At 38.4% G+C, this 18,819-nt stretch overlaps 1 protein-coding gene across 4 annotated transcripts in view; it reads left to right on the top strand.

Annotated features, from left to right (window-relative positions):
- The window catches only part of SUGCT (succinyl-CoA:glutarate-CoA transferase), a 329,471-nt gene that overhangs the window by 291,420 nt on the left and 19,232 nt on the right, over positions 1–18,819 (top strand). The window contains exon 14 of one of the 4 annotated variants that reach the window (XM_085051580.1): positions 18,256–18,281. The exons of the other annotated variants lie outside the window; for them this stretch is intronic. Within the exon in view, the coding sequence (XP_084907706.1) occupies positions 18,256–18,266 (11 nt within the window). The 3' untranslated portion in view covers positions 18,267–18,281. Of the gene's footprint in view, positions 1–18,255; positions 18,282–18,819 lie in introns of those variants that run through there. 4 annotated transcript variants of the gene reach the window in all.

Below are 18,819 nucleotides of genomic sequence, written 5' to 3'. Positions count from 1 at the left end.
GTGTGCTCCTTTCCAGAAAATGTAAGATCGTATTTCAAGGAACCAGACGCAAAAACATGAAGTGGAAGTCAGAAATAAGCCTCAGTATAGTGAGATCACTAAAATTCAGTTTTTCATAATGGCAGAGTAATAACAAAAAGTTGATAACTCTACAAGAAATGGCATTATTATGTCTATTGAAATTTTCAGAGAATGACTCAGACGCCTAATTATTGCTGAGGAAAATTTGGAGTAAACTGAGGATCTTCATTTAGCCAAAACCCAAAACGTATCATTGTATGTATATCAGCACTAATAGACAATAGATTCTGGAAACTCATCCACTTAACATCACTGTTTGTCAGGCTAGGACTGAGTTTTACTACTTTGTGACATGAGCCATGTGACAACACTGACTACACCTTTTGGAAGATAATGGCCTGGTGTAAATGCTTTTGACCTACATCCAACTTCTAAGGTGTTGCAATGTAAATTGAAGCTGGGAAGGATTCCCAGACATGTGGCTTGAAGCTGATGACAGAGCTATTAAAAATTAATGATCTGACAAAAGAGACAGTCGATGTCACTATGTAATAAGCAAAATATGATGTTGAATGTAGACATATAGAACTTGAGAAAAACTGTTCTCTCTGTTAGTTGACATCTAGAGAGATGTCAGCAAGACCCTGGAAAAGTCAGTGCAATCAGGAAAGCACTAAAAATGAAAGCAGTCCAATGTCTATTAGACACAGTGATTTTTTCTCTGGAGTTATCTGAGGTCCTTTAAACAATGAGGAGGTACTGCTTCTAAGACTCTATAGGGTAGCTACAGCAAAATTATTTTGCTCTGAATGAGGTTAGGAGCAGTGCTAATGCAGATCAAGCAGCCCAGAACATTTACTTAAAGGCAGGAAATAAAAAGGAAACACAGAGCCATGCTTTCTGGAATGCAGTTCCCTCAATTCGTCTTTCAGCACTAGCCCAAAATCTGCTAGAAGGAACTTGGACAAAACTGTGGGTTTGGACTTGGGTTTGTTTTTTTGTAAAACTGTTGTATCACGGGCCGGGAGAGTGGCACAGGCCGGCTCCCCCCCGGTCCGGGGTCCCTGGTTCTTGTAAATCCCACCGGATCCAGGTGGGCGGCCCCCGAGGTTCTGCGGCATGACAGCAGTCTTCCAACCACGTCAATTCAGCAAGAATATTGTGATACGAAGGAAGGAACTGGACTCCATCTCTGTTCTGGCAGATTGGTTTATTTGGGGTAACGGGGAAAAGGGGGTTGCAGGGGAGGAGAAAGGGGGGAAGAAAGGCAGGAACGGGATAAGGGGTGCCAGCCCAGAGATGGAAAGACCTCGAGGTGATCCAGGCTCTGCCTTATAAAGGGAAAGGAAGGGGAGGGACTGTCTCCCCCAGAGCCAGTCCCGGGGAGTCTGAAGGGAAGACAGGCATAGGGAACCCACCAATAGATTTCAGGGTACAGCAGAGCATATTTCAAAATGAACCAATGGTATACAAAGCAGAGGGACAATGGAGCACATGGAATCCTAAAACCCCACGTTGCTACATAAAACTGTAGCAGTATAATATGAAAATAAGGTACTTCACAAGAAAATGCCTGCATATGGTAGATGCACTCAACAGGACATGCCTTCCAGAATACTATACATGATTTTATAAGACAAAACTGCATCTCCAATGATTGGCTTCACACAGCCCCCTGAAGAGCAAGCACTAGTCAACCAGCTTTTGCACCAACCACGGCAGTCTGAAGGGGCACTTACCACAAGAAGTTGCTCTAGTTTAGTCTGTGGGGGATGAATTGTATATGCAAAATAGGGGTTTTTTGAAGGAGACCCAACAGCAATCCTAGAAGACTTAGAGAGTGCTATAGTGTGCCTGAAATATACTTCAGACCTACTGATACAGACCTGAATGAAATGTCAACCAAGAATGTATCTGCAGATAGGAGCAAAGAAATAGCAATCTGAGGTGCTCAGACTTCTGACTGACCACAGAAAATTTTACAGCTTAATGAAATATTAGCTCTGGTAAAAATCCAAAGAAGAAAACAAGAAAAATAAAAGAATAAAACCAATAGAGAAGCTTTCTGCTGCCGCTGCTGTAAGGCTTGTTGGAGGACATGTGAACAAAAAAGGTAATAGGAGTGAGAGCTCTCAAAGCATATCTGAAAGCATATTTTACAAGGCCTGAAGAACCAGTGTCTGAGAACTTAGGATGCCTGGCAATAGACTTCAAACTGTCTTGGTAATGTCTTTTTCATCCCATCCCAGCCCAGCCCAGCCCAGCCCAGCCCATCTTTCTTTGCTTTTTTCTTTTGTTTTGTGTCTGGGATGATCGCTGTCCCCCAGCCGCGGCAATGTCATGGTAACTGGGAGCCAGCCCGGGCAGGGTCTGTCTGAGCAGAGATACTGCTGGACGTGAGTTTGCCTGTTTCTTTTTCGGTTTTCTTCCCTTTGGCACTGTGACTGGGTTTACTGGCTCGTTTTTCTCTGCCTCTCTGCTGTTTTGGGAACACAGAGCCAGTGCCTGCTGCGCTGGGACCTGAGACCAGGGTACCCCATCCCCTGTTGGGAGCCGCCCCACCTCTGCACAGCCTGACCCAGGGACTAGCTATCGTTGGTGAGCCATCCAGGGGAGAGATTCCGCGCTCAACCCCCGCCAGTTTTTTTTCTGCTACCTGCTTTGGTTTCTTTGCTACTGTAACCCAACAGCCCATGCCTGCCCGGACGTCTGGCCACTCCTGCCACAGCTGTAGAGTTCCTGCTACTTCGTGCTTGCTACCCAGTGTGAGCCAGCTCTGCTGTTCCAGGTCACTGCTCTGAGGTCCCTGCTACAGCCCATCCCACCATCCAACCCATCCACCATTACTGCGTGAAGGAGACTCGACTGAACTCGCACCCTAGCGCCCTCTGCAGCTGTGGGGGAATCATCGCACCTGCCCAGCCCAGCTGAGGGCCAACAGCGCCCCTGCCGGCTGTGACCATAACTGCACCAAACGGGAGGGCGTGTGACAGCCCAGAGAAGGCTCTTACTGGGTTCATGGTTTTGCTTGTTGTTGCTACCATTGTTGTTGCTTGCTTGCCTTCTTATAAATACTAGTAAAGACCTGTTATTCCTTTCCCTATATCTTTGCCCGAAAGCCCCTTAATTTCAAAGTTATAATAATTCAGGGGTGGGGGGTCATATTCTCCATTCCAAGGGAGGCTACAGCCTTCCTCAGCAGACACTTGTTTTTCAAACCAAGACACAAACTTGGCACAAAATGGATCACATTAGCCTGGATGCTCAAAGGGCAACAGGAGAGTCAACCTGGCAATGAAGAGCTTGTAAACAAGAACAGTACTGGTGAGTAGTTCTCACTTTGCATTGTTCAACTTTCACGTTCCTGCATCTCATTCCATTCCCTCTGCCATCTCCCTTTCTAATTTTTACCTTGACACAGATTAACAAAGTCTACAGTGCAAAAAGGAAACAGACAGTGCAATGAACTAGTAAAAAAAAATCAGTAAAAAAAGCTGATTATTTGATACCATAGTGTAGATGAACAGGTCAGGTTTAGCTATTGAAAATCCACTTGCAGCAAGTGGTTAGAAACTAAAGGCTGATGTTAGAGGGAAAGCTGAAGATAGTACCCACACAGAATCAAAGTCCAAATCAAAGTAAATGAGCAATATCAAGGGAAGTAAAACAAAAGGAATTAGTATAATGATGCCAACAGAAGCTCAATATCACGTTGCTTTCAAAAGTCTTTATAGTTTGCTTGAAGGAAAACTAAAATAAAAATACATATGGCCATGGCAATGGCAGTATTAAGTCACACTCTTGACTCATTGAGTTTCAGCATAACTCTTCTGCAGGCTATTCTGAAGGTGTTCTGTTGTCAGAACTGGTGACTGAACAGCTGTAGCTGCATAAGAATGCAGCACTGGTGTGATGTAGCTGTTCCCCCCATTCCATTATGGTGTACCTGTAAGCTGCTTATAGAGTCTTGCATAAAGCTAGAAAAAAACTATTTAAAACCACTTCATATTTGTTTCTGCTTATCCCCTGTACTCTTTGCAACATCAGGATAAAACCCAAAAAGTGAAAAACATTTCTCCCTTTTGATGTCAAATCCTGGGCTTGAGAGAGGAGGTGCAGCCTTCCAAGAAGCTGTCTGACCTGGCAGGATTGTTCTGTTGGTCCTCAGTGCTCTGAGAAAGTGTGATATGTGCTTTACACAGTTTTGTGTTCGGAACCTCACTCTGGAGAAAGAAGCATTTCATTAGGCAGCTGCCTGGAATCAACTTAATATGGAAAAGTGAGAAAGCTTGAGAGATTTTAGAGTCTCTGAGTACGTAATTTCTTGCTGTTTCACACGGTTACACTTATGCAGACATAAACTTTTCTGAAATGTCAGGCTTCATTTTAATGTTCATATGTTTCTTGGGATGAGAACTTTACCATAGCTAAAATCCTTCTCCCAGAGAAGAAAAACCATCCTTGCAAACCTTGCCAGAGAGTGGTTTTGTCATAGTCATCTCAGGACTGAAACACCTTGTTGAACAAAAGCCTCGAAGTGTCATGACTGTTGGTCCACTCTGGATTTAATGGTAGTTATGGACACTTTTGGATGTGTCATGGAAAACTTTTACCATAGATCTGTCTGCCAGTATGTTGGCTCAGCCCCAGAAGTGCATCTGCACAGCACTCTCCTGCACTCAGGGTGATTTCCTCAGCTCTCCAGTCTCTTTGCTGCCTTGTCGAAAGGCAGGTAGTGCAACATCTCACTAACAGCACGACAGCTGTACACTGACAAGCAGAGTGGGGCTCACATCAGACCTCCTGGGAGGCTGTTGGTGTGTATTCTTTTCCTGTGAAACTTCACAAGACTTGTGGGACCTTTTATCTTCATCTGTACTTTATATAGACTGCTTGCATACTCATATAGTGTTAGACATTGTATTTGGGTATGAATGTTTAACTACATATTTAACATATTGTAAGAACTTGGCAGATGATACACAAAGTAAATGCATATTAAATTATATGAAAAATATTCTGAAAATTGGAATAAATTTTTGACCTAGTCAAGCTGTCTGCAAGGGAGTGTGGGAAAACCATCATTTGGGACTTGAAAGAGTAGGCTGGACAAAGCACTAACAATTGATTTTTTAAAAAAAGGAATTGCAATTTGAAGTAATTTGCAGTGGTGGGAGAGCAGAGCATAAATGATTTCTTATGTTTTTTTTTTAAAAACCTCATTATCTTAAATAATTTCTTTGAAAGGTTTTCTCCCTGCTTTAATGTAATGAATTCCATAGCAATGATGATTAAGTATTTAGGGACTTTTACCAGGGATTCTTTAGAAGACATGATGAATGATTATTGGCTTCAGTTGCTAATTGACACAATAATCCATGCCAAGGGATTACTCTCTAGTTTTGAAACTATATTCTAAAAAGAAAAGAGAATTGATTTGTTAGATAACACACTGATGTTGAGATTAATTGAAGCATGATGGAGACTCATGACTCTCATTTTTTTCTTCAGAAATTGTATAATTCTTGTATTTATGTTTTTGTTTCTTGTAATTTGTGATAAAAAAGATGTGCAATTTTTTGCATACAACCTATGACAGTAACTTTAAGTTGGATCTTCAATATGCCAAAAAAAAGGAAGCTATAGAAGTAGTCCTATAGATAGTGTGAATATGGTAATTTTTCTTTAAAAGAAGAAAATGCACAAACAGAACAGGTTTGCCCAGCTACCTTTTCTACAGAATCACTAATTTTCACCCTGATGAGGTCAGGCAGATTTATGGAATAAAACAGGGCCTCAGGCCATGTAACATGATTGTGAGCTAGTCAACCACTCATTTGTGCCAAGTAAATTTTGGAAATGATTCTCCTTTGCTGACAGTACCCTCATTACTGATTGTGTAGAGTAATTTATCAGGCATTTCTTAAAATAAACCATTCATTTATGCTAATAGGACTTGGCAGGGAGAAAAAATTGGCAGGACTTGAAGTTCCTAGTGTTTTTCTTTTTTAAAACAAAAACTGTAAAGTCCTTAGTATTTTGAGCAACCGTTATCACAGACGTGCATATAGTTTATTAAAGTGTCAACTAATTGCATAATAAATTTTCACAATGGGAGAAAATTATTCCTATGTTAAGTTTACAAAAGCAAATAGTTTGGTAGTATTGTAAAAGCACAGTCATTAGTTTCATACTTGTACATTCTTTATTGGCTAAGCTTCTGTTATTAATGAATCACTTAGCATCTTTTCCATGACTCATCTATTCTCAGTGCAGTACCTCATCTTGAAGTATCTTTGTTCCTTACCCCTCATGTATTTTCTGTTTGGTAGCTCCCTCCAAGGAGATGTTTTCTTTCTGCTTCACAGTAGGGTTTTGATGCTGCAAACTGCCATGCACATCAGTAACTCCTGAAATGAGTAGTCCCATTAGTCCTATGGGACTGGTCAATAGGTATAGCTAATCCCTTCTACATGTTTGTAGGACCTAACTGCAGTCACTGTACAGAGTTTAGATGCTAACATTTGCAGGTGAGCTGCTTATATTTAGTTCAATACATTTCACATTCAGTTGTCTTCAAAAAACAAAAAGCCAGCCTTCCTAGCCCACAAAGAAACATCCAAAGCTCAAAATAAGAAGAAAGCGTGCATTGACACACACAAATAAGGTCTGAAACACTGATAAAATTACGGCTGTAGCAAATTGTGACTCACCAAAAAACAATGCTTTAATCCAATGCCTGCTGAAGTGTAAGGGGAAGTCTTCTGTTAACTTCACTGGTGGTTAGATCTGGTCCTCATTTAACAAGACAAAGCTAGATGCATCTCCAATTGTACTTAAATTATGTGATAAGGTTTATTTTTGTTTGTTCCATTTCTCAGCAAATGGCAAAATCTGTTGTATTGTTGAGTAAAACTAATGTGATATTTTTGTTGCTTTTTAGTGAAAGTAAACATGGAAATAAGTAAATGCAATTAGTACGGAATATACTGTGCTTTTTACAACCAATTGAGCCTGACACATTGACCCCAAATTTTTATCATGCCTCAGCCTTTTAACTGCAAATGCCGGAAACTCAGACTGTCTTTCCAAAGACAAGTAACTTACAGCAGCCCACAACACTTTAAATTGAAGACGGAGCCCTAGGTGTTTTTTTAATAATCAGACTTTCAGGGAAGCTATGTGATGATACAATTTAGATTATGGCTTTAATTTTTTTGCTGTCTCATGCTATTGTACTTTGTAATTTGCAGAACTGAAGGGACCCATATCTAGTATAATGAAGAACAAAGATTCACTAACATTTTGCAAGTCTGCAGCTTCTTAGACTTGAAATTCCAATTTAAAGTATGGAGCTCATTCCATGAACACTTACTGAACCTGGCCTTTTCTGCTACATGTCTATTACTCACCATTATAATTAGAATGTCCCTGCAATGGGTCTAAATGTTTCTGCTAATGTTTTCCACTTCTGTCTGCATTCTTTTCATATTGTTTCCTGCCATTAATGCAATAAAAATGTCAGCCACAAATACCAGATTCCTAATGGAAAAGCAAAACAAACTAAAACCACAGCCAGCACCACAGCTGAGAAATATTATTTTTCCCTCATATTCCAGATTTTTACTAGGCAAACAATTAATTGAGGTTGCATATACAGTATGCATTGTTAACTAAGTTACATACCTTTTTCATACATGGAAATCAGAATCACTGACACTCACTGTAACTATTACAGGGTAGTTTTGTGCATACATTTGGGTTGCCTGACCAGAGAAAGATGGTATCTTGTTTAAATGAGAGGACCATAATTAGTACTTTTGGTTTCTCCTGCTCTTGGAAAAACACCATAACTTTTAGTTCAAGGTTTTGCTTCTTTCAAGCATTACTTCTTTAATGTCCTCCATCATACAGATATTTAATGAATTTAAACTTTCAATTTGCTATGAACTCCTAAAAGGCAGAAGGCTCAAAAGAGAAGATCTAAATATCTATTCTTAATGGAAGATTAAGTTCTTGTAATGTGTCAGCTCATTTTTACAATGCAATAAGTAGTGTCTCTGATTTTTTTTTTTTAGCTCATTACTTAAACCCTTCAAAGATTCTGGCTGTTCTTAAATACAGTTAGATGAATTGGTTCTATTTAATTTATTGACATAAAATTGGTGAGGAAGTTAACTTAGAGATCTGGATTCTATATAGGACAAATTAGTGGTGGTAATGAAGTTCCTAATCTCTTTATTATAATGTATATGCTTAGAGAACAGGTCCCCGTATGTGTTGCTCCCTCAGCATACATAAAATAGAATAAAAAAGTGGCTTCTTCCCTGTGGAGTTTGTTTTCTTAAATGTAATACAGGAGCAAAAATTGATCAAGATCATGAAGAAGCATTGAAACAGTACAAGTCAGCATACAGCATACAGTCACAGCTCTTATTATGAATATTTTAGTTACTCATTGAAGATTAGTCTTCTGACAAACTCCTGAATTGCCTCTGGTAGTGAAGGTAAAATGTACAGGAGAGAAAGACATATAAGATATATTTGACAATATATTCTTCTTACATAAAACTGTTTCCTAAGAGCAGTGTGAGGTCCAAAGAGCAGGTTCTGTCTGGTTGGAGTTTAGCATAGACCTTGTATTAAGCAGAAAAACGGAGCGTTTTCCATCTTTTTATTTCACCTTTCAATTTAATACATGCATTTTGATATCTCTTGCCATATTTTTGAGACCCTACTGCTGTGCAGTTCAGTAGTATAAATTCAGTCTGTAAACTCTTTGGATTAAGGCTAGTTTTCTTTCAATTGTCTGTGCACTTCTTGGTTCAGCTGAGCATCTAGTTTAAAAACAATAGCAATAACTCAAAATAAGTGTGCACTCAGAAAATGCCTTCAAATGTTCCATTTTTTTAATGAGAAAGTGATGGAAAATGGCAGGAGGTTCAGAATACAATGGATCCCCTATGCTTCCCTTATTTAACTTTTCTTCTTCCCGAACCTCTTGGTGGTGATTCTGGAAGCATTGCAGCATAGGAATTGACCACTGCTGGGGGGTAGCCCAGTTTGTTCATTAGAAGGGCTCCACTGCCTGTGGGGAAGCTTTGCTGAGACATGTTATGCACTGGCCAGGTTTCATCCACTGTAAGTGTAAGGTCAAAATGCAGGCTTTGAAAAACAATTACAATTGTTCAAGCAGGTAGCTGATACATCTCCCTGCCTTGTGCTCTCTGGGAAGAGCTATATGTACAGGACCAACATGAGGAATGGACTTTTGCATAGTCCTAGCTACCAGCTCCTCTCCCCATGTCTGTGTGCTGTCATTATGCTGTATTTCTCAGCCACTGATGCTGCAAAGGTATTTGGTGCACACAGGAGGACAGCAGTGAGACTGTAGAGGAAAATGTCAGAGTTGCAGATTTACCTTCTTCCCACCAATCCCTGCTAAAAAAATCCCAACAAAAAAACCAAACCAAACCCAAAACCACTCCAAAAACAGCAAAAAAGTTTTCTCAACAGTCTGCTTAACAAGTTTTTGAATAGTGGTGTATAATTTGACACCACATGATTAAAAAAAATTTAAGTGCCACTGAATGCTGTTTTAAAAGACTCTACACAGACATTCCAACTACAGCAATACTTCAGTAGTTCCATCTGGATTTAGTCTCAGCACATCAGCAATACCACTGAAACTTATTAACACTCATGAAGCTCTGTGTTCAAGATCTTTCGTTTGAAAATATAAATGCAATGCCAAGCAAAGTAAAAGTTGAAAAGACTATCCTTTATCTTCTCAAACTAATGGCAAAAAATCCAAATCTAATTTAGTTTGCATGAATGTATCATTTTTTGGCCTCCCTACAAAATGACTGTTCCTCATTTTTCTCCAGCTGTAAATAATATGATTTAAATAGCTCAGTGAAGCAGCTCTATTATTTACTGGTCAAAAAATATTATAAATGATTTAAGGGTTTTTATGAAAGAGATGTCTAACAATTGTTCTTCCGATTGAAATTTTATTGTTTGTGACATATAGCAGGGGCAATGTATATCCATAGGCAGACAGAAAATCTGAGAAATTATCCCTTTTAAGGGTTACATGTTTCTGTTTTCTCAGATTTGCAAGTATTTAGTATATTTAAAACACATGAGTTTTCAAGAAATGATTTTTGCATGCCATGGTTGAGGTGTTTCTAAGAAGTGAATTGATTTTCAGACACTGCTTACTGGCCTGATTGAAACCAAGTCTGTTGGAACAGGCCTAAATCATACAATGAAGGATGAGACAGGGACATCCAGGAGGTCTTCAGAATCACAGAGCTTACTGCTAACAAGGTGCCTCACCCACTCTGATTTGCCCCATGCAAATGGGAAAGGACTGCAGACCATAAGCCTTTTGAGATTCAAGATAATATCTTTGCATGACACCTGGGAAAATCTTAAGCTATATTTCACATTTTCCCACAGTGAAAGCAAGGGGAGCCGAATGAGAGATTTGATTGAAAAAATCAATTTGAAACCTAGTCAGTTAATCTCATACATTGCAGGTTGTTTTGATTTAGGAATGGTAATCTCCAGTTTTGTTCTCCCAGTAAAACCATGCCCTCTCCCTCCAATTTGAGGCACAAAAGGTAAAAATCACAGGTTGAGATTAGAATAATTAACTGGAAATAGAAATGAGGCAGGAAAACAACACTAACAGAAACAATACTAATGACAGAGGGTATAAGAAAAGAAATTATTCTCATGGAAAAAAAACCCCAATAATAGACAATGCCAGACAACTCCCTCTACCACATTGTCTCAACTGGTAGGAGCCCCTTTTCCCTTGAATAGAGTCCCTTACCCCTGCCCCTGGCAATGGCCTGAGGTGGTATAGAATAAACTCCAGGTCCCAGCCATGCCCCTTCCAGGGTACTGCAAAAATTACCCTGGCCTGGCCAGAACCGAATCTTATTAAAAGTTATGTAACACCATGTTTAAAAATTTTTTTTATGGGGAAGACAAGTTCAATACCAAGCAATACAGAAGACAACACTGATGGAGGCTACTTGTGATTCTCCAGATACTGTTTTGTCAGATTTTATCTCATTTCCCTGTGTCAGATACTGAGTTTACCACTCTCACTCCCTCATCAAATGGTATTGTTCAAATACCTGCTTTACCTCTGCATTTTCTTTAATCTTGTTTGCTCAAGTGAGTCATGAATGCACTGCTTAACTAGGGGCCTTTTACCAGGATGGGCTGCCAGGAGATAAATACTGAAATCGTTCATACTGGATCTTCTGCATCCCAAAATCCTGCTGGACAGAGCAGGCTAAGTACTGAATTCAGACCAGGTTGGTTGGGGCTTTGTCTGTTGAGCCTTGAAAACCTTGAGGGTGGAGATCCCACAGCCTCATCTGAAAGCTTTTGTGAAACCTGCTTTCTGCATGCTGTCTGTGTTGGGCAGTAGGAAATAAATCCCTTGTTCTCTTTTAATTATAGACTTGCCAGGTGTTATCTGAAACAATAGTATTGAAAAAAATAAGAGATCTAGCATTATTTAAATATTGACAATATCACCTTAAAATTATTATGTTCTAAATATTTTATATGAGTGCTGTGGAACAGTAACACATGCGCACACTCTTCCAGCTGGACTGTAAAATTGATGAACCTCACACTTCTGTCACCATTGGTATCACTGTAAGGACAATTGTTTTACAAGAACAGTATTTGTATTGTGGTGTTTTGTGGTTGTATTATTAGAAGGGTAAGAAGACATGGAGTTTGTTTGGGGATTTTTTTATACGGTAAAAAATTTATTTTAACTTCATCTTTTTATTTTTAAGCAAATAAGATCATACATACATATGCTTTTAAAATATTATTAAAGGATATATATTTTATTATGTCTGCAGCTTTAAGATAAATTAATTTCGAAAAGCACTTCTTGGATAACTGCAGAAGCTGAGAATGTATCTTGAAGTTGCTTTCCTTTTCTTTCTGTGTGAAGCTTAAATCCATGCAGTTGACTTTTTTTTTGACAGAATCCAAATTAGCTTTTTCTTTTTGCTGTCTTTTGTCAAATCAGCTGTTGGCCTCTACCACACTGTCCCTTAGCTCAGTTATTTCACTCCTGTTCCTAACTGTGTTATTCACCAAGTCAACCACAGTTGGCTGAGCACATTATGAAAAATTCTTGTGATCATAAGAACTTCCTCAATTGTAAGTGATGACTCTTCCTCATATATCCCATCTTCTTGCTCCAGCAGCATTTCTTCTGAATCTCAATGGTAAGCACCTCAGTTACCTTTTCATCACTTTTTATACCAAACTCTCCTCTCCTCCTCCTGCTCTCTAGTATTTTGGGCCCTAAACATTTCACTCTTTATTTTTTCCTCCATAGGTGTGAGCTGTCTCCACTTTTTGTGATTCCTTTCTCTATTTTATATTCTCCATTATAATTTTCCTAATCTATAGCTCTTCCAAGATAAATTTTACAAATGGTTCATGCCTACTCAAGACCTGGAGTTCTCAGCCTATGGCAGATAGAAGGTCTAGATCTCGTCTCTGACAATGATAAAAATTTTGGCTCTCCTGTCAGAAAAAAAAAAAAAAAGGAAAAAAAGCCCCCCAAAACCCCTGAGCTTCCTTTTATGATAATTTCTGTCATTAGTTAAGTTCAAGACTTCTTCAACATGTCTTCGGAGCAACTACCTGAAGCTCCTCTTTTTGTCCCCTCTCCTCCTTTTCAGGAAAAAGCATGACAGAATCCTTGATGGTTAAATTTTGAGTTGTGCTCTGTTCTTCCCAGAAGTGTCAGAGTCCACCTCTCCAGAAATGCATCATTCCTTGAGTTGAGCTATGGGAGAGATCCGTTATGGTTGCAGGATTTTTTGACCCTATGATTACAAATTACTTTTAGGCTTATGTTTTGAGAGCAAATATAAATGAAGAAGGTCCTCTTAGGAATTACATGAACTGAATTAAATGTCCCCCTTTTTAAGGGCTGCAAACTCAAATCCTGCCCTTATGATGCACTATTGCATTTTTTTTTGTCTGATTGACCCAGCTGGAATTGTGCCTTTTCCTCACTAGTCTGCCAAGGAACCTTTGTGCTGAATCACTGACTATTTCTACTGTAATTGGCTTGGACTTCTAGGGTGAGGGGTGCACTGAATACATCTCCTTTTTTGCCCACTAATTGTTTTCTATGCCTCATGGGGCATTTTCTTCACATTTTCAGTGCTCCTGTAATATTTAATTTGGCGCTGGATGTGTAGCAAAATGAATTTTTTTTCAATTTGATTAATTTCTTAAATGTTGCTTGTCAGTTTAAAGAAATTTTAAGCAGTTTTTCTTCTTGCTGAAGCGTGAGTTTTAGACTATAAGACTTCCTGAAGGTAACCAACTGTCAAAAAAAATCCTCAATTGTTTTTTGTCATTATTATTCCAGCCAAGATTTGTGTTTATCTCTTTATTGCTCCTTTCAGAATAAACAAGAAATAATGGAGTAGTTGTGCTTACATTGCCCTCTTCCCCATTTCCCAGGCAAATCAAGGGTGTCTCTCAGCAGCAGAAGGATAAGGTAGACTTGTGACTAGAGCCATTATGTGGGGTAGCAGATAAGAACCACTGTGCTTTTTCCTGAAGACCTGTATTTCAGACTGCTCTTTCTGTAGCAAAAAATCAGATGTTTTTAGCAGATGGATCAATGCTGTAGTATACTTTGATTTCCATTGGGTTGGCATTGTTTCCTCATATTTTTTGACGTCACTATAGGCATGAGTGTGTGCACTAACACACTTGCCAGCTAAAATTACAGAAGCCAAAGGATGGGGTCAGAGGCAGAGGTGCAGGCCTAGCTGCAGAAGAGAGGCATGTAAGCATGGTTGTTCTGTTAATAGGGCAACACCTTCTGTTACAGATGGAACAGTGGGCAACACCCACATTTTGGTGACAAGAGGACAAGAAAAAGAAAATATTAGAAGCCAATGTGACCTCACTGGCTCATCAACACTGAAAAATCGATCTATGTGTGATTTGCAAAAAAAAAAAAAAAAAAAAAAAAAGCAGCAAATTTTTTACAGAGATAAAAGCATAAAAAGAAAAAGTTGCATTGAAATGCCTGCTATGACCAAGTTAGAAAAAGAAAGACTCCCATGGTTGGTTTTAGGTCCTGTCAGGTTTGGCCTCCATTCTCTCACCAGTTGAACTGCCTTAAGGTGCAGGACATGTCCTTTTCAGTTAAGTTTTACCTGTTTCCTAAGGTGTGTATCTTGTGAAAGTCTACCTGAGAACATCCAAATGTTTCAAAGTGTATTTCCTTGAAAAGAACTCACATAGGGAAAAAAAACCCAAACAAGAAGTGTTGTTTAATAAAGGAAATCCTTCACTATTCATAAAATATTTGGGTTATTTGAGAAAAGAGGAAATTGCTAAGGATTAGATTCACAGCACATGAGCAGGTCTCAGAAGTGCTACTCTGTAAAGCTTGTCTAGGGAAAAAAAAGAAAATAAATCCCAGTAGGCTTCCAGAGTTTTGCATCCTGTAGTTTATTTATTACATTTGTCAGTATAAGCAGCAAGGATTATGGAAGTAGATTTATTAATTTTATGAAATCCTGGCATGAAGGATTGGTGGCCCTCTGATAGAAAATGAAGTGGAACTATTTTGTGAAAGAGAAACATTGCATACTTGTAGTGAAAAGTTATTATTGCAGCAAACCTGTTGCAAATAAATCGCTCTAGCAAATCCCTTGGAAGTTACTTGCCTTAAAATCGATGAGATTATGTTTTATGTCTCCTTGTGTAAAGGAGGATCCCTGGTTTCAATGGGTGTTCAAATTCCTTGGGGCAGTATACAGAATTAGAACAAATAATCATAGCCAGTTTGGAAAAGTTTCCTGTTGCTGTTTTAGCCTCTGTTATTAATGCCTTAAAGGCACACTGCTAAAATGAAGGTTCATTTTCTTTACTTTCAGTATCTCATCCTTCGTGTAAGGTGTCCTTTGGAAGACTTTATAATATTTGATCCTTTTCAGAATCTGTCATCTGTATGTTTAGAAGAAACTGAGACAAGGACAGTAAGTTGTACTATAACAGGTGTTAATGGAAACATGAGGATTAGACCATTTTCATGTATGGCAAAAATATGGCCATTGAGATCTGAATTGCTAAAATCATTTTCTCAAAGTTCTTAAACCATATCCATCTGAAAGCAGTTGTAAGCTACTTGCATAAAATCACTTCAAGGACACTGTTCTGGTCTAGTAGGCAGGTAGTAGGCAGGTTCCTGACTAGGTACCTGCATCAAAAAGATAGCAGTTTCACTTGTCTTTAATTTGGTACTTTCAGTCAGTATTGGAAAAAAAGTCATGTTTCTTCTTAGAATTGGTTCTCCACAGGAGAAGGCAAATGCCTAGGCATAAGTGCTGAAAGTGACCTTGCTTTTCTCTTTGAAATAAGGAAGGAAGTATCCATTCTGGTGTTGCAGTATGCCCTTAGTAATCATACCAGTCTGTTTCATTAGTGTTAAAAGTAGTAATTACCTTAACTCATACATACTTTATAAATAATTTTGGCTCTTCGTTTGTACCAATGTTAACCTCTTTTTGCATGAATTTATTTGGAAAACACAGCTCCATTTTGCCTAAGATACTTTAATGGATCTATCATTGCATCAAAGCAATGGATAAAATCATAAACCTTTTCTTGGGAACCACTTAAGAACTATTATCCTCATTTCATAGGGACAAAAAGTGATTTCCTTAAGGTCACAATAAATGAATTCTTGTGCTGCAGTCCTTGAATAACTACTCATCACTGAGCTGTTCTTTCCTTACTGCAGAGGAGAAATGACATGTTCCAGGCTCTGGTCTGTCATTGCCTCTTCTCCTGCTCTTTATCTCCGATCTCTAAGAGTCCGCTCTCTGCAATCTAGAGAGCTTCACAGCTCACAGATCCAGCTGGCTACACATCCCCACTCCCTGTGATCTGCACTCTCATTGTCCCTTGCTCTCACCTACCCTCGTTTCTCTTGGAAAGAAAAAAGGATATATCAGTACAAATGAGACAAATGCCATGCCTAGCCAGACTGTGGACAGTATGGAGATTAGGGCTGGGTGGGATACACTTCATGAAGGGAAGATACTAAGGGTAAAGTTCCCAAGCCTGTTAAAGCCAGGCAGATTTGCATGGATCATAGAAAAAGTTTATTGTTGTTCTAAGGAAAGTTTACTGGTCATAGTGATTAGAATGCTGCAGTTGCTCTAAAACGTCATTTCTCCATGTGAGTGTTAGTGAGATCTTCACAATAACCTAAGAGTTAAGTTAGCAAACAGCATCATCATTCATTGCAGCTGTGGAGGCTGGGTCATTTAAGCACATGCTGAAATGGTTTGCTGGACTGTAACCACACAGAGTAATTACTTTATATAAAATGGAATAGCAGGTGAGTGTAAGTGCTAGAATTTTATGTCTCTATCCGATGGTTGCTCCCCATCAGATTTGTACAGGGAATGTCAAAAATGTAATTTGATAAGGATAAGACATTTTTTGACAAGGAAGCAACCTGAAACCATGTAGGATGCTTAATTGCATGTAACCAGCTGAAATGGCAATCTAGATGTTCTGGTATGGAATTTATTTCTTCTGAGTTTATACCATCAATTAATGTAAATTACTCACAGTTGTACTAGAGAATAACATCAAGAACTTATATTGAATTCATCATATGAGAAACACTGGGTTTTTTTACATGTATTCGTCCTTATGCACCATGTATTACAATTCTGTAGACTTTTTCATCCTTTTCCCCCTCTTTTTTTAACAGTTCTGAAGAGCTTATTCCTATATCACAGCCAGTATTTGATTTGTGCTTAAGGGAATCACTACACCATGTAGATCAGTCTTCTAATAGGACTCAGACCTTCACTGTTTCTATAATTTAATTTAAAATTTCCAAATCTTGGAAAGATGTTGATTTCAGTGTATTCCTATTCCTATGCTACAGTGCTATAGTGCAGTCAAGGAATTTTTCCACATGGTCATATTACTATTATTACCATTGATGTTGACATATCTGGATGAGGATTCAGATGTGGATGAACAGAAGAAGTTCTCCTAAACCATAATAACATTTTCTTCCATTATATTCCTACATTCACAGTTGCTTTCTCTTTTCTCCCTTATTTTTTACTCCTTTCTTAAGAACTTTCCTTTAGCTGTAGTTTCTCCCTGAAAGGTTATTTTCAACTTGGTACTAGTTTGTAATGAAAATAGCACATTATTTGTATGTCTTCATTATCATTTTTATCCAGAAATAACAAAAAAGAGAATTTTTATTCATCAGTGATTTACTTTCACAGCATTGTCAGTTTCTGGCCTCTTAGAAAGGGACCTTATTTCTGTGCTCAGAAAATCTGAAAGACAGCGTTCACTATGTTGGTTCCTAAGTTATGTTTTACAGTCCTTTAAATTGATTTTACACTATGCTTAAAAGACTAAATATGTCTGGAATCTGGTTCTAAATCTTTATTTGAAAGCATCATTATTTATGGTCTTTAAATGTGGTGGATAGCAAGAGCCAAAGCTTAATTTAAAAACTCAGATCTTAACCCTATTAAACAGTGTTCAAGGTGTAAAATATAATTTAGTATGAGTGGGATTAATGAAATTATCACTGCTTTCATTAAAATAATGAAAAAAAATCAGGATTTTCCTTTCTGTCTTTCTCAGTCTAGAAAATATCCAACATGAGCAACTTCTGTGAAACTTGTGGGTTTGCTTGTATACAGATGTAAGGATTATTTGCTTGCTGTTGATTATTTGCTTGCCGTTCTTTGCCATAGAATGCAACAGCAGTTTCCACATGTCATAGAAAGTACACCATATAAAGCAGACATGTTCTTCATGTATGTAGAACAAACGTGTCTCTGTCTATAAACCAAGCAGAACACAGTGATTTTAAAAGAATTTGGACTGATATTGTATAATATTTTTAAAAGGATTCATAGGTCTTTACAGAAGAAGCCAGCCAGAGCACAAAAAGATTAAGATGAACTTTGCAAAGTTGATAAGTGATTTGGTTTTTGATTTTGGTTACTCACCTGAAGATATATTAAGGACTGAGCTTCATATAGTGCACTTTCTTTTAATTAGGGCTACAACAAGCAGCTCAAATCTAGTCGTAAAAGCGTCTTGAGCTCCTACACAGTCATTTGTGAAAACTGTGGTTTTATTTCTCTCTAGGCATGTTATGAGTCAAAGTTGGTTGGGAATAAAGATTGAAGGAAAGCATTTGCTCTCCTGGATTAGCCTATTGCAGTGCCATGCTTATGAAGCTGAGTATCTAGACCTTTTACATAAAAGAGTCCACTCCTGTTGGTTGACCTAGGTGAGAGAATAAAGATGCAATGGCCATGTCTTTCCTTTGAGTCACTCAAGAAAGCAGCATTGGGATTTTCCTGACAAGAAAGGCTGTTTCTCGTATCCAATATAGAAGTCTGTGGTACCCTAAGATTGCTGTTGCATGGACGTAGTTTCTCTGAATGTTCTAAATAATATAAAATGAAACAAGTCCACCCTATTTGATTTGTTTATCTGATTGTGGTTTAGTTTGGTTTGTGGTCGGCCTCTAAAGAAGACTGGATGACCCAGACAGAAATTACAAAATTTTTCTCTGTGTATTAAATTCGCATTACATCTTTCAGCATGAATTGAGGTTCTGTTAGCACTTTTAGGAGTCATTAGTGCTTTGCTGAATTTTCCCACACCTGCTTAAAACATGTTGGTGCAGTGCATGCTGCAAAGTAG

This window comes from Lichenostomus cassidix, chromosome 2, assembly GCF_008360975.1.
Source record: "Lichenostomus cassidix isolate B80296 chromosome 2, HeHo_3.0, whole genome shotgun sequence".
Lineage (NCBI taxonomy): Eukaryota > Metazoa > Chordata > Aves > Passeriformes > Meliphagidae > Lichenostomus > Lichenostomus cassidix.
The sequence above is the reverse complement of the archived record's forward strand: the minus strand, read 5'-3'. Positions and strand labels throughout refer to the sequence as shown.